Raw genomic sequence first — 20,843 nt, 5'->3', positions numbered from 1 at the left:
GTAGTGATAATGTTTTCATAGCACAAGCAAGAAGAGACTTCTCTTTCTACATGGACTGAACAAGGTTATTATGGCAGTGGTAAACAGACTGAACATCTCAAGGGTTGTCTTTTTACATTGTCAGTGGGAGAAGGGAGGAAGGTGGGGAGAGGAGGAGAGTTCTGAAGGTGATATAATTTTTTTTCCCTTCTTTTAGGTCTGTTAATAAACTTCTTTATATTCTTTCAAGTTTGGTGCCTGCTTTGTGTTTCTCCTAATTCTTATCCCACAGAAGATAAACAGTAATGAGTATTTTAGACCAAACCACTACACAATTACTCTTCTCTTCATATTGAAATATAATTGTTGTCATAATCACACTAAGTGTTTATACTGGTATTGTTCAGGATGATGTTAGTGACTGACATAACTGGATGCTTAAAGTTCACCTATTTCCAAGCATTTTACATGTCACATAATTTGTATTGAGCTTAGTAGGAGCTACTACAGTATGACTATCTTTTATAGATCTATATGTCCAAATATGAACTATAATTTAACTCGTGAAACACTTACAAACTTTGAAAAGCTGTTAAGATGACAAAATGAGTCTCTTCTTAGGTTACAGCTCTGTATTATTCTGTATTATGTTCCTTCATAAATAAATGTCTCCATCTGCAGAGTTCCTGTCTTTTGAAGAGTTTTAAGATTGCGTTCTGGCATACTGAACCTGTTCTTGCAGATCTGTATATTTTGATAGTATTGATACGGAAGTTCTGTCAAAGCTAACACAAATCAAAACCAAAATGCTATCAAATATCAAATTCAGATTGAAGGATTAAGCTATGTAGTTCTAGACATGTGTTACTTATCAGCAGTTTCATTTTTATGAAATGGATATTTCAAAGTCTGCTATTGTGAACAGCTATTTAAAATTTCCTTGAGCTGTAACTTCAAATTTGAAGGAAGCACCTGCTTATAAACATGGAGCTGCATTTAATTAGGTACTTTAACGAGCAGTATATTCCAGTTCCTACAGAATACTGTTTCAGCTATATTGGATTACAGTTATCACTGCTTGTCTAGACATGGGATCAAAATGTGAATCTTAAATTAGATTACCTTAAGATTTGCTTTTGTCAGGGTATTGTACTTGTCTTAACAATATGACAGTCCAGTAGCTGAAAAATCTAAGTTCACCAAGAAAACCTTAGAATCCCTTGGGAAATTTCTTTCAAGACTTGCAGCATATATTCAATTATTTTTTAAATGAAAAATTACATTGAAAATATATATTACAAAAAACCAACAACCCTGAAGTAAGGCTGGCATATAATTAAGATTTCAAATTAATCACTGCCTTAGTTAAACTTCAGTATGAGGCATGTATCAAAATGATAAATTGCAGTACCATAAGTTGACAAATATGGCTTATTTAACAACATTATTCTGAAAGAAATAAATTAAACAGAACATTGAAATAGTAAGTGGATTTTTACCAGACTAAGGGAGAGACATCTTATTTTTCCAATAATTAAGTTTTTCTCAAGACAGAAGAAATGATAGGTTATTCATTGGTTTTTAAATTTCAAAGAATGACTTTTTTTTGCAAATGTTAAAGCAAATAAATATATTTCCATTCATTTTGTCTGAAACAAAATTATGCATGTTCTCTGGCTCTCTAATCAATCAACTTATTTATTTCTTTTTAAAGATTTATCAAAGAAAATTTAGCACTCAACAACCATTAAAGTCTAACTGCTAGTTATGGTAGACTGAAACACTGGGTCTATAATCAAGCACATGTGCATGAGTTTTTTCCTAAAAATTATATGTTATTTTTCAAATGAAAGAACAGGGAAGAGAAAGACAAGTCTATTTAGATGAATTCATCACATATTCTCCCAAAAATAGGATGTCAAATATTTGGCAGCAGAAACAATCTTTAACTGTACTTTTGCATACTGATAATAAAGTGACACAGCCCTCCATAATGAGCTTTTGAGAGGTTCTAGTGGTCAGATACTCCCTCCTACATGGAAAGTCCCCTGCCTGCAAGCCAGACCTCTAGTCTTGGACTGTGTACTTCTTGTCTGGAGCTCAGGAGCATAATTTACAGAGAAATTGCTGTTTTTCAGCGTCACAACTGCTACTTCATGCTATTCACCCATCTGAGTGGTAGTAACATGGCCAAGGGAAACGTTAAGCAGATCTGAGGTTGGTATGGGATTCTGAGGGGAAGAATGAGGGGCATGTGATCCCCTGTGGTGTTGGTATCGATTTCAATCCTTCTGATTAGGAGAAAAGCTCTGGCTGCAAGTGCATCTAGCAGACCAATACCTAGTTGCACAGTCCAAGGGTTTGGCCTTTGTAACCATAGTACCTCATCTGAAGACGAAGTAGGACTGCTGGGAAAAAATGAAACTACCTGATCCAGGCAAATAAAAATATAACCGTAAGTGGACATTTTTAACTCAGAAGGAGGACCTTTAAAAATACTCTTTTCAGGGGACAGGCACCTAACTACAGGGTAGAAGAAAATTGCACCCAGGTTTAGAGGGCAGGCTGAGAAGTAAGTACTAAAATTGGGACACTAGACTTTAGGACATCATATTTGGATTTATCTGGGGAATTGTTAGGCAGAATCTCCTGGGAAGCAATTATGGGGAGGAAGTGCAGTCAGAGAGATGGCTGATATTTTTTAAATGACATCCCAAATATTTTTAGGGGAAGTGAACTTTGGGAAATTACTCATGAGGCTAACAAGGGAGCTTCTTAAAGAACTAAAATGCAAAGAAGTACAGACAAAAAAAAAAAATAAAGGAAAAAAAGATGGACGGCAAGAAAGGTATGTAGAAATGGTGCTTAGGAACAAAATGAAGAAGGTCAAAGTCCAAGGGGAGTAACATTAGGAAGGGGTTTTATGGGTTATACAAAGAGATTGTACAAGTATGCTAGTGGCAAAAAAAAGGACAGGGAAAATTGAAGATTCACCAGTAGGTGGCAAACCCAATAACATTCAATATAGAAAAGGCCAAGGAACTCCATGCCTTGTGTGCATCGTTCTTCATAAGGAGTAACCTGTTCATGTAGCAGTCCAATCGGGAAGGAGAGCAGTAATTGGTTTTGGGTTTACATTGAAAAGTTGGATACATTCACATTCACAGATTCACCCAAGGGTACCAGAAGAGCTGTCCCACCATGACTGAAAAGCTGCTGTCTTTAATCCATGGAAACTTATAGCAATCAGTTGTAGTCCTTCATGACTAGACAGACTAGTGATACACTTTTCCTTATGAAAGCAAAAGGGATCACTACAGGCACTATGAATTAGTAATCCTTCGCTCAATTCCTGGAATTAGCCTAAAGACCACATTTTTGTAATCCATTTTCCATCACCTGAAGGATGAAGCTATTTGGGAACAGTTAGCACAGACTCATCAAGGGCAAACCATGCTTGATAAAGCCAAATTACGTTTAAGCATCTGAAGGGATGTTATAAGTGGCCACTGCTTCCAGCGGCTCTGAAATGTGAGCATTTCCTTGCCTGGCCACAGGAGCCCAAAGCCAGGGCAGCTTGACACTGGGGAATGTAAGACTCAAGCCAATGGACTTTCTTGCTTCTTTCCCATTTGTGGATTTAACCAGTTTCACATCTGAGCAAGTATCCCCAAGAAACACGCAGACACATACAAGACACCAACAGGATGGGCTATAGGCTGCCCCAGGCACGACACTGCTTTGACAGCACCCCCCTGAACATGAGTACCAGTGGCCAAACCCTCTCTTTGTCTGGAAGATGCAGGAGGTCACTCATGGAGGTGCACACACAGGGATTACCTGAGTTCATGAGCACACATACATTCACAGGTGCCATAAGTACCAGCATGACCCTTCTGTCTGCCTGGCAGCCCTGATCAGATCCCAGGCTGTCTTACTGGCCCCAGGGGTCCCCTCATCACTGGCTGGTCCAGTTTGATGGTTACTAGCAAACATGCAGTACTGGCATACTTGTCAAGCATGGACTCCCCACCCACCTGATACTTTACCCTAGATCCAGAACCTCCTTCCTGCTGGTTCGTCCAGATGGACATGTGCTGGTGAGTGACCCATGCACACCCAGTATGGAGAAGCTGAAGACAGTTGTCGTCACACTGCCTCAGCACCTGTCACAGGGCTTCCTCCAAGCACTGGCATTGAGCCTCTCACTTGCTTCATTCATGCTGGTTCCTCCTGATCGTTATTTTTTGGGACAAACGCCATTCCCACCCCAGTGAGTGGAAGCTGAGACCCCCCCACTCACTTCAGGATCTGGCACGGAGATCCCAGTCTCTCCAGTAGTTGATACCAGGCCAGGGTTATCTACACCCCCAGCCTGGCTCCAGTAGCTGGCACTCAGCCCTTTAAACCCTCACACAGGCAGGACAGAGAATGAGATTTCTCTGAAAGTTAAAAGTTATTTAATAAGAAAATAGGACAGGTTAAATAGAAAAGACAGGTTAAAAAGAAAATAGGATCAGGTGCAGGCCTCAGCCAGACAAGTGTACTGATCAGAGCCCTTTTTCACACAGCACTCACATAATGATGAAAATGCAGAAGAATGACACAAAATAATTAATTATTTGGAAAATTACTTTATGTTAAAGCTTCAAAAGCCCATATTAAAGAGAAAGAGTACTCTGAAGTGTGTGATTTTACTGCAGTACTTAAGAACCTCCATAAGAACTCACAGATGCTAATAATAAGGGCTCTATAATTCAGCAGATAAAAGCAGAACAAAAGCCAGTGACTGGATGTTCAAAAATCAGAATTAAAAATTTTACTTCTAAGTGAGACAGAGTGATCAGTGAGATAAAAGAAAGATTTCTTAAAGCTTGATGTCTTAGAGAACTAAATTTGTTTCCAGAAGTTATTCTTTAGCCAAATCTGTGTTTGTGGTATCAAGAAAATGGTGTGAAGTGCTACAAAAATTAACCAGATTAAGTCCACAGAGCTATTTTTCTCTCTACTTCCTTTGGACTTATATAGGAATGGTGGTACCAATACAACATACAGGTAAAATAGGTAGAAGCACCATGGCAACCTGGTGATTTTATAAAGAGTGATTGTCTTCTGTACTACAGCTTTACATGTTCATCTGGCATTAGGAATGGCATGAAAGTCTGTAGTAGATACAGCCATTAGTGGGATGTTTTTCATCCAAGATAGTATTCCAAGACAAAAAGTATTTGTTAGATAATTTTCTGTGACTTCATAGACAATGTGGCAGATATTCATGCATTCAGACAAAAGACAGAAACTCCAGCACCTATTTTTTCTCGTTATCCAACATGTTGAATAGAAGTAAGAATAGACAATACAGATTGGCTTATATCTAGCATGTTGCTTTGTTAGATTTAGTATGTTTCATCTAAATGTATCTGTTTCTGCAATTTAATCATTCCCTGTTTTGATTTTCCTTTCCTTTCCTTTTTCCTTTCCTTTTTCCTTTCCTTTTTCCTTTCTTCCTTTTTCCTTTCCTTTTTCCTTTCCTTTTTCCTCTCCTTCCTTTTTCCTTTCCTTCCTTTTTCCTTTCCTTTTTCCTTTCCTTTTTCCTTTCCTTTTTCCTTTTTCCTTTCCTTTTTCCTTTTTTCTCTCCTTTCCTTTTTCCTCTCCTCTCCTCTCCTCTCCTCTCCTCTCCTCTCCTTTCTTCAATTTTTATTAAGGTGTTGCTGAAACAATGTAATGACAGAAAGCAGCCATACCCAGAGTAGTTATGGCAAAATGTGAACAGAAACAACAAAGAGCCTATAGTATCCATCAGGTAGTAAGCCTGGTGACAAACTTAGAGCTTAAAGTCTGTGGCTTCTACAATCCCAACCTGGCAAACAATTTTTCAGTGGATTTCTCTTAGAGAGAACTCCAACATTAAACAATAATTCATTAGTACTCCTTCAAATTTTATATTAAACTAGGAGTGGTATTATTAGTATTATATAGCTAGGACGTAGCTGAATCCAAGATTTAGATTATCTGTAGCCACATTTCTGCATTCAATATGCAGGAGAGCTAAAAACAGTATATCCCATTTTTTCACATTCTCTAGCTTTATACCAACTGCCAAAATTATTTTTAGCACCCACATCCTGGCACATTTAAATCTTACTAGTATTTCTTACCTACATGCTTCAATAAGCCTGCACATCAGCTACCAGTTTTTCTTAATGTTGCTGAAAGAAATACATGGTAAGTCCACAGAATTCACTAGATGGAAATCCTATTCTGTTGATAAACCCCATCTGCTCCCTTCTTTCCTTCCCCACCTCCCATTATCCATAAAGCTGTGATCATTCTTGAAATTTTTAACATTGCGCTCAAATCCCTCCCAAAAACATTTCAGCAGAATTGCTGAACTCCATAGCAGCACTCCAGTACAAACATGAAGACCATTTCATTACTTATACAGTCTTATAATGCAATTTTATAACTCATCTTTAAAATTATGTGCAGCAGCACAAACCAGATAAAGTTATATTTCATACCACAATTATAAATATTTGCAATTCACCTCCTGGGCATTCAGAGTTTTCACTATAAAGGTAATCTATATACATATATATATATATTTTTTTTTTTTTTGCCATGGCCAACAGGATAACACAAAAATGTCTATCATATTTAACTTGAATAAAGATTACCATAAATTCTAGCAGTACATTTCTTAAACAAGTAAATGATTTTAGCAATGTCAGCTACCTGTTTAATAGCTGTAAAATAAAACAGTGAGAACAGAAGAAAGCACTGTTCAAAGCAGGACTAAGTCCACTGAATTGCCTTTGCTGTATAGGCAAGCTGCTACGCTGCTTTCTTTCTCAGCAGCTGTATTTCCCCTCCTGTACTCTCAATGAATAAAGCTGCTTATGTATCTTAGGACAGCAGGAAATGGAAAAGTGCACCTAACTCTTCTATTCCAAAACCAAATTATCTCATCAGAAATAAAATAAAAAGGCACAGCTACACTGTGACTTAGCCTAAATTATCAAATAGGACATTAAGTATAGCATTCCTCCTCCAGATATTAATACCTATACATGTTGTAGAGAGCCTGAAAGGTACTGAATAACCTCCACAGAAGTGTCTCCAGAACAAAAGGTGCAGAATCAGCAGACTTGGAACTTCCCCATTTCTCACTCCAACCAGCAATGCTGTGTCACTAGACGGTGATAAAATTAGCTCCACGGGTTTTTTTAAATCCCTCCTTAATTTTTAGTGAACCTCACCATTTTCTATTGTCACTGTAAGTGAAGTCTATTACTTTTGAGTAATCTGTTCCAGTTTTCTCTCACGAAATCATTTTTCTTCAGGGATATTGTGCTATATAGGGAGGTATGTTTATCAGATGTGTTCTCTGAATAATAAGCTGAATATGGAGAAGTTTGTGCATAATGGTACCATAGATAACTCAAATATGCCACTTGATATAGAATAAAAAAAGAGGGCTTGAGAAGAAGAGAAAGAAGGAGAGGAGAGAAGAATGGAGTGACACAGTTTGCAGACTGAGGCTTATAATATTGATGTTTAGCAGGCCAGAGTTGATATTTTTATGGTCTATAGTGCACTTGGTTTGACTGAATGCAATTGCAGTGGCTTACATATGGTGGCTCAGCATACTCTTTCTATTAATAATATAATTTCATATATATTCATAAACATTTTTATTCTCAGGAGATCAAAAAATGAGTATGTTCCCATATGTTTCATCAAGAAAGTTCACCATAGATTTGTATTTCTCACAGATTCTGTCAGGTACTTTGCAGTTTCTTGCCAACTTTCAGCTCAACTGCAAATTTGTCAAGCAGATGAGAAGTCAGAAAAAATAGATGTTTGGAGGCTTTGGGGTTTTTTTTGTTTTTTTGATAGTGAACATTAATTGATTCCATGTATGGGGAATCCATTTACCTATTTAATCTATTTCAAAGCATTTCAAAAGAAAGTGTTTTAAATTATCTCTGATTATGAAAGGTATGTTCCTTCTTTTTCAAATTACAGCTGGATCTAATCCCTTCAGATAGATATTGCCACTTCTCACCCTATCCTCTCATGTCACATGTATCATTTTGCTTTATTGCAATGACAGGTTGCTAATCATTTCTATCTTAAATTTCAAATTGCATATCCATAATGAAGCGTTAAATTATGAGGCATGATATTTAGGCGTTCTAAGTATGGAGACATTTCGTCAAAAAGCTAAGAAGAAGCTACTGGGCAATCAAATTTTTTGAAAACTGGATACCAGGTAGAACCAGATCGTAAAATGCTGATTGCAGGGCTATACACATTCACAAAGAGTACAAGAACAGAAATGGAAATTGCCCTGATGTGATTATCATTTAAGTACATCTATTCTCTCACATCAAGGAAAGAGGAATTAAATGAATGTAATGTAATGAGTTTTCATTTCTTTGTCATCTGGGTATAAAGATGGATAACTTCACATGAAGTCAAAAAAAACAGGTATTGAAAGAAAAATTCTCTGACAATGAAATTACCTTGATTCATGTCTTAAAACAGTAGATCTGACTGTTGTAAGGGAGACTCCATTGAACTAAAGCTCTGGTGTAAAGCCTAACACTTTGAATATTCCTAACTTCACAGAATAAAACATCAGTTTCAAAAAAGATGAGTATCAATTTCAAGGTAGCAAGTTTATGTTTTGTTCTAAAATGCTGATTTCTGTGGTTAAAGGTAAAATTTCCCCCAACTTTATAGTGACCTAGAAGCTTGATTTCTATTAATCAGCATGCTATTTTCACCTAGAAAGGAACTATGTGAGGAGTCAGTCATATGTGCAAGCTGTAGTCTACTGTCGATCTTCCATTTTAGGTTTAATTATTCTCTATCATAACTGAGATGCACAGTATGTTTCTGTTAGCATTAGCAGTGCAAAATTTTTCAGTAAACTGTTTATAAGATGGACAGATGATACCATATATAATGAATTCGACAAGCATGAGAAGCATATATTTTATTTTACATAGTTAAAAAACCATCGGAAGTGCAATGTACATTTTAATATAAAAATTTTTAATAATGCTTAAGTTACCAAATGCTTGAAAAATTGACTCGACTGCAGAGTGGCTACAATCTAGACAAAACCAGTTACATATAGCCTGAATTTCTCATTTCTAATCTACCTCTTTTTTATGTGCAACCCAGAAAATAAAACGATAGTATGTAATAATTTCAGCTATTTTCTCTAATAACTCAAGGAACAAGATGGACCTAAAAATTATTTTATGTTTCCCATTTCATATCTTGATATATAGGAGGGAATTTGTATATGAAGTAACATTCTAATGCATCATACCTGAAGGTAAACTATATCAATGGCTGAAGACATTTTACTACAGAGCGATTCTGGGCTGTATTTCTACAGCAGCCCTTCATTGCATTACCAATTTTTGGATATTTTCCTAGCTAGCAAAATGTTACTCATCTAGTTACTTCCTCAAACACTGGTTTCTGTTGCAGATGGGACCAAGCAAAGTACAACAATGGCCTCAGAACTTCTCCAGGCTGTTTACTGTAGCTCCTGCTTTGCTGACAGAGACACTTAATGGAAACAGAATAATCAAGTGTCTCAATGCCAAGTATCCTTAAAAAAGAGGGGGGAAAAATCCAAAACCAAAAAAACCAAAACACAAAACACAATAGCAAAGAAAAAGAGAAAAAGCAAAAGTTTCTGTTTATATCCTATAAACAGAGTGCATAGTCCTGATACCAAGAAATGTGTTTAAAAAATGAATGCATGATATAAACCAATTCTTCAAACACTACTATATTGAACTTGATCATAAACAAGATCCTTCCTGGAACATACACATACAACACATATGTGTACATATACAATACTATGAACTTCTGGACTTCAAGAATGCATGTTCCAGCTCATTAACTTCAGTGTCTGTGTGAAAATTATAGAAAATTGTGAAAACTGTAATAGAGAAATAGCTTTATGTCAATTCAGAGAACTGAGTCAGCAGTTTTCCTCTGCAAACATATAAGAAGGAATCCATTCACAAAACTTTCAGATTCCACTATCTAGCAAAATTCAAGACTAGCTAGTAATGTCTTGATGTCAATTTGAATAAGCATGCGTCAGAAGGACCAGAACAATAACAATTAAGTTTTTCAGAATTTAAAGAACTTGCCATTATTAGAGGTCATAAAATATTTGTGTCTGGATCGGACTATACATTGTAAGGTTTTAAATATTTTGGTTTGACATATGACTCTATGCATCTGTGAATGTTTACATGAAAAGCAAATATTGTAACTTGGATAAAGTTATGTATGTGTATTTTTGTATATTTCTGTGGGATGTTTAGGTTTTGTATGTATAGAGACCAGAGGAAAAAAACAGAATATTTTGTTAAGAATGTCTTACCTTCATAGTAAACTTTAAACCCATGAGCACTAACTGCAAAGTCACTTGTCAAGCGCAGTGAAAATACAGATTTTGTACTTGTCACAGGTGGAGGAAGATGAAATCCTGTTAACCTAAGAAACAAAAAAGCACAACTCATGGTTAATTGTTTGGAAAACAAAACCATATGTGAAAGGCTGCTGCTCTGAATAGTATTTGATCATGGAAAGGACAGCTGTCTTAAAAATATGTAGCTTGCATTACTTGAAAAAATTATTTTTATATAGTAATTGAGGATTATAAAACGGCTATTTTTGATGGACACTGAAACAACAGTTTGATAAAACTGTGCTTAGTATAGATGATAGTAAGATGTAGAAACTGTACTTAAATACATTTCAGATTATCAGTAGCTGAAAAAAATAAAACAACCAAAGAAATCACAGTCCACCGGACAATTTACACTCTTTAGGGTTATGTTCAAAAATATATTGCACTATATATCTTGCACCGGTTTCTATTAAAATTTGCATTAGCTGAATTTTTCCACAGTAACATGATGAAAGAACAGGGACCATGATTCACTTTAATGAGGGACTTCAGTATTATTTAAACTGTGCACTTTAGCCTCTGAGAAGAAATTTCTGATTTCAACTCAAAGAACAGCGTCATTGTGAAATAACAGATCCGTAATAAAAGCTCTCTTGAAAGGAGTTACAGGGTTGTTAAGGTTTGTGTTTTTGTTGTTTGTATGTTTGGTTTTGTTTGTTCTATTAAAACCACTATGTTTGAGACACGAAAGAAAATTTTTTCGTGTACTCGGCACTGCTGATAAGATCTGCTGATACTAATTTCTACATATTCATTTGATGTATATATGACAACACTTATCTCCCTCAGTTTTAGGAGAATAACTTCATCAGGGTTCATATCAAACCAACAAAGGCCGTAATATTTACCTGTCAAAAATGCGTACAGAACAAGTTGAAGAATTTATCTATGTACACACACCAGTGAAACCTAGACATACATTTGGAGCCCAGTTAGCCATGTGTGGTGAATTGTGTAGCAGATTAGGATGATATATTTTATTAATGATTGAGATTAAAATTATTTTCATGTGTTTGTAGATAAGCCCTTATTTTATATTTTGTTTTGAATTTAGAACTACAGAAAAATTTAGCTCAAAAGGGACCTATAGAGGCCACATAGTCCAAGCTACTGTTCAAAGTGGCCTTAAAATCAGAGTTAGTCTAGGTTACCCAAGATATACGTTTTCTCTTTTCATTGTTAGAATAAATTTTTTGTTTGTTTGAAGGTTTTTTGTGTTTAGATTTTGTTTGTTTGTTTATTTGTTTGTTTGTTTTTAAATGCAGCTATATCTACAGCTACCTAGGCTGGTCTGGAGCACACATTGAGAAATATATAAACTCAATTTTACTGGAAGAGATGACATATATTTTTAATTTTGATTGATGTAAGAACAAACGCCAGTGGTGTTTACTGATGTTTTAATACGTTTACCGCTGCTTATTCTGAAATTCAGTCTCAGTCTTCTTCTGAAATCACAAATTAACTGATAAGTTATGTCCTGCCATTATCAGCATTTCTAGTCTCATCAGAGGGAAGGATATGAGTGATGAGAAGCCCAGAATTCAAAAGGTCAGGAAATTATTTGCTAAAAAAATACTGTAATTGCAATATTAGCATTTATTTAATGTTTTGCTTATTTTTAGCCTTAAGATACATTTAGATGAGTTCTATATAGTGTACCACTAATTTACCAGGAAGCTTATTTGCTGTGGGGATCATAAAAAGTTTTTCTTTGATCACTATATACGTGGTGTCCTTAACAGATACTCTAATGGGTATTATATAGATGTTTTTTCTTAAGCAATCTTTGGAAAACAATACAAAATTTAAAAACAAACAAACAAAAAGTCAAAAAGAAAAACCTCCTCTATACAATGGCCAATTTATGCCATTGGTTACAGTCATGACAGATATGAAAGACAAATTATAATAGTATTTGCATCACATAACCAGAAAATTTAAAAACATGAACAAAAGAAGCAAAGGCCCCTAAAGATGTATACAGTCATATATTTATATGTTTCAAGTCCTCAGTGGGTGTATTTAGAAAGCTATCTTTTGTTTTGTCATTGGCATCCTTATGAATAATATCATTAAAAGAAGACTAAAGAATTTATGTTAATATGAAAAATGGAGAATTATGTACAGAATATATATGATTTAGGAAATGCATTTTTTATTTGATAGGAAGGTATGTTTTTGTTCTATTAATAAAAAAAGTTAATAAAATGCTTACGTCTCCCAAAATGGCATATGCATAGTCTTTTAATAAGTCAATATCAAAGCATTTTTTTCAATGGCTTGGTCATTGACCAATACGCTAATTCATTGGTAAGTATCAACACTTAAGATAAGCTGGCCTAATGTAAAATCAAACCAATAATTTGAATAAAACTCTAACTTGTATCTCACAGTAGATTTAGCTGGTATCTGTTTAGCTAATCAACGATATAAAAAATTCTTGGTATAAACATATATCCAGCAGAAAAGAAATACACAGTTATCCCAAAGTGTTCAATTTTGTGAGTGGTACGTAGGCACAGCTTAGATGGGTAGTGGATTTTTAAAATGAACACATATGTACGAGCATAGTAAACATTACTGCTCCTGATGCAAAACAGATCATTATAAGAGCTGTTGGATACCATTTAGCTTTCAGTGGTGGACCTTTTATAGGCATCATTATGTTGCATTTAGTCAAAAAAGATAAGCTTGTTTCTTTAATTTGGTTGCTACACTTAAGGTGATATGAAGAAATTCAGAGATAATATTTTTGGTTTAGTGAATGCAAAATTAATCAAAAATTTTAATGAGTAAAAATTCAACATGCAAATTTCACTCAGTAAAATACTACAGATTTTTAGAAAGACCTGTAATGTAATTCATTCTGACTATTGAAATAACCTAATACTTGAGTATTATTTATTAGGTACAAAAGGACATTGACTTCAGATCTTAAGTCTTATTTGTATGTTAAACCCTACAAACTGTCCTAAGTGTTATCTGGAACAGTTTTCATTGCCATTTAAAATGAAACATAACAACCACATCATAACTGCAGGAGAGAGATGGCAGGTAAGAAGCAAAATATCTGTATGATAATTTATGTGCATACATCCTATTGTCACTTATTCAGATCAGTCACAACTAAATGTCTGAGTACTCTGGTAAAAGTAAAACTTTAGGTCAAACAATTATGCAAAATATGCAGTCATCTCATTAAATAGATATCATATGCATATTAAATACATTTAAAATTTAGATTTCCTCTCATAGCTGAGGGGTTTTTTATCACAGCAATTTTCCATCTTACATTCCATTTGCATATCTCATTCCATTTGTATCAACTTTTTTCAAATTTAAAATACCTAATGGAGTTATCAGGTGACTCTCTACTTCTGTTTTTAGACACTGTGAGATATTTGAAACATCAGCACAGAGTTGGTAGATATGGCATTGTACCACCATGAGATCCATGTGCTTCTGGAGAGATGGAGGCCAGGCAGGATTCCTTAAGGGTTCTAGACATGCCTGCATCTTGTGCTAGGCTCTTCAAGCATGCCTTTATAATCTACCACTTTGGCAGAAAAAATTTGTACTACAACAGATGTGCTTTCTTTTTTGATTTTTTTTCTTTTTTTTTTGGTGGGATTCTCTGTTCCTTTTCATCTTTCCCTTTTTGATTTTGGAATTATCTCATTTAGTGCTCTCTGACCTCATTAAGGGATCCCATAAGTAACTGATACTGGCTTGGGTACCCATAGGAAAGCATGGGAACTAAAAGACAATGTCGAGAGAGGTCTGAGAGGAAAATACACTTCTTTCTGGTTTAACTCCTTAAAACCCAAATTTTGAATTGTGACATTCTACTTGAGTATTTGATTTAGATTATGCAGTTCAGCTACAGAGTGTTATCAAACACAGAATAGTGATACAAATTTGTAAAGGAATACACTGCATATGAATGAATATATTTGCTTTGTTCTTGCTCGTGTGTCTAACAAGCTTGCCAGGCACCTAACACCCACAGGAAATGGACACATTATGTATGTAGTCCAAGACTAGAGATGTTTCTGGGAGTGTAGGAAAAGGTTAAGAGATATTTTTATTTATTCAAGTTTTCTACAGAGGAGAGACCAGATGCTCAGCCTGAAAAAAATTATTGTATATAGAGATTCTAAAACTCCAGTAGTAAATATGGTGAAATTAAATATATCATTTGGAAACACAATATGTATTCAGAATTTATATATTATTTACATGCAAAATTATAATGCTGTGTAAAGTAGTTTCAGTAATGTGAATCTGGCAATGTTTTTGCAATCATGTCAGAGTATAAGAACAGAGAACAGAAACACCCATTGCCTTGGAGCCAGAGAAAAGGACATATGAGATACATGATTAAATTACTCCAAGTAGACCCAAGACTGAGGAGAAGAAAATCATCACCATCATACTCTTTGACAAAGAATTAGTCTTTCTGGTTGTTTGCCATAACTACCCCATGGTGCCATCTTTATCCTCCCAAGGAAACCAAAGTGATGAGTGTCTAAATGGACATCAAAAGCACCACAGAACACCACCACAGAAAAGAGGTAGATTCTAGGAAGAATCTGTACAATTTTAGCTGTATTTTTTTTAAGTAATTAGCTGCTTTGAGTATGAGGTTTAATAATATTGTAAACAGACTAGTAATAATAACTTTTATATTCACTTCTATATTTAGAAGTGAATATAACAGTTATTATATATTTATTCTAAGACTTCTTGGTGAAATAAAACAGATTTTATTTGAGTCCTCAGATGTCTATAAGTTCTCAGGATGAAAATGCAGAAAATTTCTTGACATACAAAAAAGTGACTAAAGGGTTTCTTTTTCCAGGTGAGAGACTAGTTTTGAAACACAGTGAACACACTGTGTTTTATGTGTCTTCTGACTCCATCCTTATTTATTTTTTCAGTAATGGAAAAAGCCCAATGGAGTCTGAAATAAATCATTGTCTTATGTACACAGGAATTTCTAAATATTCTGTCACCATTAATTCAAATATAATAAATAATTTCTAAGCAGTAGTGATAATGTTTGAATCTATAGGAAAATTTTTTGTAATATTTTTTGGGATTATAAATGATTGTAAATGACATAATTATTTTCTTTCAAACATGTAATTTACAGAGTGTGTCACTGTGTCTCTTCCTCCTGTGGGTTACCATATTCTATCATGTGCTACAGATTCAAAAAAAGAAGGCACATACATTAGACAGTTGAATCTCTTTTCATTTTTTAAGTATATTTTTAAAGACTACAAGAGTAATTATAATCTCTCTATTTTAATCTCTCCCATTGTCTTTTTTCAATCACGTATGACATCATTTTAAAATGACAAATCATCTTAGATTTGTGGTTTCCAAGATTTTAGAGTTCTTGACTGGAAATTTCTGCAGTTTGATCAATCATTTTTTTTCTGCTTTTACTGTAGTCCTTGTGATAAAACATTAATCGTATGTCAAGTGAACTTTAAGCTGCGTGCTGAACTATAAACTCATCAGCCCTTAAGGAAGACCAGCTCCCAGATTCAGGATCTAAATAGAGCAATCATTTCATAATTGCAAAGTTAAAATTATGGAAAGCAATCTTGATTAGGCATACAAAAGTGCTCCTAGATAAATTGTTTACTTGAGACGGTGACATGATAAATGACTGTATTTCCTCTTCTCTTGTAGGTCTTAGATATCAGCTTTTTGACAAAGCGTTGATTATGCTTTTAAATATGTAATTTTTAAAAAGGTATTTTAACAGCTCTTTTCTTTGTTTTGTTTTCTTTTCAGGTTCACAAGATTCTATCTTTTCTATAGTGTGTTAGTGATTTCCAAAGAAAACACAGTTCCTGTAGAATATTTCAGCTTGGATTGGATAGTATCTGAAGAAATTAATCAAAAAAGTTTTTTTAAGTGAATAGCAGTCTCACTTGATCTCAATGAATTTTTGATTAGCTCATAGAAATTTTACAACAGGAAGAATTTTAGTCTAATCTGAACGGTGCAAGAAATGTTTGTACCTAATTTTGGCAAAATGATGCAGAAACATAAAACATGTTAACATGTCAACTTATTGTAACTTTGACTGTAAAATTAAAAAGACTGTCAAAGCCCATACATTCTCACTTTTAGTTTGATCTCACAAGAACTGTTTATTCTTAATGTCAAAAGGAGAAGATGGATTCTGAAAAAAAATATGTGTATTAAGCAAAATGCCAAGTATAAAAGACAAGTAGGTAAAATGAACTTTTGTATACTATAATTGAGAATCTTCCCCAGAAATAAAACCAAACTTTCTGAAGGCAACAGGAATTTTATTCTGTATTTAGCTGTTTACATGAAACTGAAATATCTGATATTTTCAAAGAACAGTTAAAAGATTTCTATTTTTTTTTTCTTTTACATGAATGTAACTTTTTTTTCCTTCCACTATGAAATTTTGGTCTTAATGATACATACTTAATTTTGTAATCTTCAGAGACTATTAGTCTTAAAATCCATAGCACATATATAAATGAAGCTGCATCACCAGTGGATTTTTCCCATTAAGCTAACTATTGTCCTTATACCAGTCATTTTATTTGCTAGTTTGTCCAGTAACTTGTTATCTGTTATTTATGAAGAGAGTACTGGTCAATACTTAGCAAATAAATACATCTTCAACTTAGTAAGGTACTGTTGGGGCTTGGTCTTGTTGGACAAGTTAATGAATTAATTATTAGCTGCTGGAGCCCTATCTGTGTGGTTTTGTATTCATATACACTTCTATTAATTTTCTAAGTAGCAGATGATTAGATTTAACATCTGACTAGTGTGATGCTACACTGATTCAATTTCAAATTTACTGAGATCTTTTGCCTGCCAGATATTGTTTAACATTTTCCCACTAGCTCTAATTATTATTAAAAAAAATAAAGTCCTCAATAGAAGGGTTTGCTTATTTGCATTTTCTAAGATAAAAGCATGATCTTCTCACCCAATTTGCTGCTGCATTTCCTGTGACCAGCATCTACTCAACTAAAATAACAACCTTCTTCAGTATTTTTTTCTAGACACAATTTTGTTTTCATCTAATACTCATAAAATATTGGGTTCTGAGAACCCTATCCCCTTACTTCTGCATATCATGGCATTTTCTTATTTTGAATACTGAGGTATTAAAGAGAAGATGTGATTACTTAATGAAGTATGGATTTTAAATGTTGAGTGTATCAAATTTGACATCACATATTTTGGTTGATAATTTTTTTGGTTGCCTTCTTTCATGGGAATGTAAAATCTAGAATCTGTTTCTCTTTCAGGCTGTTCTGTGTTCTTTTCTTGTTGTGTTGCTTCCATAATAATTCATCAGAATGTAAGCATCTGTGCTGATTTTGACTGGAGTAGTTAATTCCCTTCACACTGATTAACATGGGTTATGTTTTGTATTTGTGCTGAAAACAGTGTTGATAATACAGGGATGTTTTTGTTCTTGCTGGGCAGTGCCTTCGCTGTATCCCATACTGTCACACTCACAAGGGGGCTGGGGGTGAATGTGAAGTTGGGAGGAGACACAGCCAGGATAGCTGACTCCAAATGACCCAAGGGATATCCCATATCACATGGTGGTGTGCTCATTTTATGAAGCTGGGGAAGAAGAAGGAAGGAGAGATGTTTGGAATGATGGCATTTGTCTTCTTGCGTCACCATTACTCCTCATGGGGCCCTGCTCTCCTGGAGGCGGCTGAACACCTGCCTGTCTGCCTGTGGAAGTGGTGAATTAATTCCTTGTTTTGTTTTGCTTGCATGTGTGGCTTTGGCTTTCCTATTAAACTGTCTTTGTCTCAATCTATGAGTTTTATCACTTTTACCCTTCCATTTCTCTTCCTCTTCCCCCTGGTGAGGGAGTGAGAGTGCCTGTGTGGTGCTTAGTCACCAGCTTGGGTTAAACCACAACAGTTTCTTTGATCTCTGAACAGCAAACTGAGCATCCACCAGCAGAAAGTTTCAAAAGCTGTGAAAAGCTGTTTCAAAAGCTACTGAAAAGTAGCAATAGCAGTCAGCCATAAATGGTAGTCAACAGAAAAGCTAGGAAAGGCAAGGTAATATGCTTTTAAAAATTAAGTTATGTATTTCACTTCCAAAATCCTTGATAAAATATATGCTATGTCATTAAATACATTATTTAAATATCAACAATGCTTTTAAGTATATGAAAGAGAAAAAAAATAAATTATTTTTAAAAGTTACCTGTAAGCGTTAAGTACAAATATCTTTGCTTCTGAATAAAACCTTTAAAGTGGTCCAGAACATATTTACCTATGCTTCTCCTCCTTCTTGGAAACTGAATAGTCCATATTCCATATACAAAGGGATACAGGTCACTCTGTTTGAAGTACATCTCATGCTATCGGATTTCTATATCAAATCCCACAGCCTAGTGCTTGAGACACAGCTCTAATGGCTTTAGCATTTTTTATTGTCTCCATATCCACTGTAAAGTAGCATGAATGCCACAAAAGAAAGATTTTTCTCACTCCTGTTATGGTTTTCCCTTGCAGGTTTCCAAAATTACATAAATCATCCCAAATAAATAAATAGAAAAGCTTTTATATTGAAAATATGAAAAATACTTGTGAAAGTTACTGTAAAAAGATTGCTTGGATATAAAAAATATTCATTTCACATCACTAGATAACAGGATAGCAAACAAAGCAGGGGCGGGTCTGAGGTCAAAATGGGGTTCAGGGCTTTGTAAGTCCTGAAAGTCTACAAAGGAGGAGGTGTCTCAGCCTTCTGGGCAGTCATATCCAGTCCTTAACTATTCATGAGACACGCTACATCAAATTCAAACAATTCTGTGTGATAATAGGCTCTGTCACCTGATCTCTGTAAAAGACCTAAGTGATCACAAATACCACAGGAGAGAGGACCTTCCAATTCTAACATCTTTAGTCTGATAACCAAAGTCACACTGAAGTCAGAAAGTGCTGTTCTTCCAGTGGAGGGACAGGTACAGAGAATTGGATATCAGAATTCAGGCTTGTTTTAAAAGCCCTACTCTCTGCAGAGAGACAGTTCTTTTCCACAGTTCTTACGGTAAGTAAAGTCATAGAAGCATGGAAAGCTTTGGGTTGTGAGGCACCTTTAACAGTCATCTAGTCCAAGTCCTTTGCGACAAGCAGGGACATATTCAACTAGATGATGCTGCTCAGAATCCCATCCAACCTCACCTTGAATATTTCCAGGGATGGGACATCTACTGCCTCTCTGGGCAATCTGGCCCACTGTTTCACCATCCTCACTGTAAAAAATGTCTTCATTATATGCAGTCTGAATCTAAACTCTTTTAGTTAAAACAATTAACCTTTGTCCTATCATTACATGCCCTACTGAAAGTGTGTTCCCCCTCTTTCTTACAAGCCCTCTTCCACAATAAGGCGTCCCTGAAACCTCTAACTGAGGGGAGGGGAAAAAATCAAACCTTTGTTAGTACTACCACTATTTATTTGTTGTATAAATCTTACAAGAGCATTTCTACATCAAGTAGATCTACAAAGTGCACCGAGCACTGCATTATTTGTCAGTTGAGGGAGTTGATTGTCCCACATTATTCTGCACTGGTGTGGCCTCAACTTGAGTACCATGTACAGTTTTGGGGGCCACAATATAAGAAGGATATAACACTATTAGAGAGCATCTAAAGGAGGGAAGCAAAGATATTTAAGGCCCTTGAGGGGAAGCTATATGGGGGCTGAGGTCACTTGGTCTGTTCAGCCTGGAGAAGAGGAGACTGAGGGGACCTCATTGCAGTCTACAGCAGCTTCCTCTTGAGGGGAAGAGGAGGGGCAGGCACTGATCTTTCTCTGTGGTGACCACTGTCAGGACTCAAGGGAACACAATGATTGTATGATTCTACAGGCACACAAAAGCACCCTACATTCCTAAGTTTACAGTATATGTTTGGGATGGGTTTTCTGAGTTACTTTTTAAATTTTTTATTCCTTTTCTAGATTGAAGAATGAAATGAAAAGAAGTTTTACATCTTCCAAAAAAAAAAAAAAAAGGAATATTTTAAAATTAGTACACCACAACATTTCTTAGAGCAAAATAACACTGTTTACATCTTGCATAAGAATTTAAGCTTCTGAAGATTTGAGAATTCTGTATCTAATCTGATGGATAACATCAACAATATTTCCATGTTCATATCTTTCTGATGACTCTACTAACTGCCAGAGTAAAACTAATCTCCCTTAGTAACTCTTTCATGCCTTGGCCACCCACCTATGCAACCATGCCTTTTTGAGCTTTGAGCAGAAAAGACCATATCCTAATAGCAGGTTCC

General features: G+C 35.1%; 1 protein-coding gene across 2 annotated transcripts in view; it reads right to left on the bottom strand.

The window, feature by feature from the left end:
- The window catches only part of CSMD3 (CUB and Sushi multiple domains 3), a 621,464-nt gene that overhangs the window by 493,714 nt on the left and 106,907 nt on the right, over positions 1-20,843 (bottom strand). For both annotated transcript variants that reach the window (XM_008642636.2, XM_017746102.1), the window contains exon 3: positions 10,406-10,518. In XM_008642636.2, coding sequence (XP_008640858.1) covers positions 10,406-10,518 — 113 coding nt within the window. The remainder of the gene's footprint in view (positions 1-10,405; positions 10,519-20,843) is intronic.

Source organism: Corvus brachyrhynchos, unplaced genomic scaffold (assembly GCF_000691975.1).
Source record: "Corvus brachyrhynchos isolate BGI_N302 unplaced genomic scaffold, ASM69197v1 scaffold28, whole genome shotgun sequence".
Lineage (NCBI taxonomy): Eukaryota > Metazoa > Chordata > Aves > Passeriformes > Corvidae > Corvus > Corvus brachyrhynchos.
This window is presented reverse-complemented; position numbering and strand designations above follow the sequence as displayed.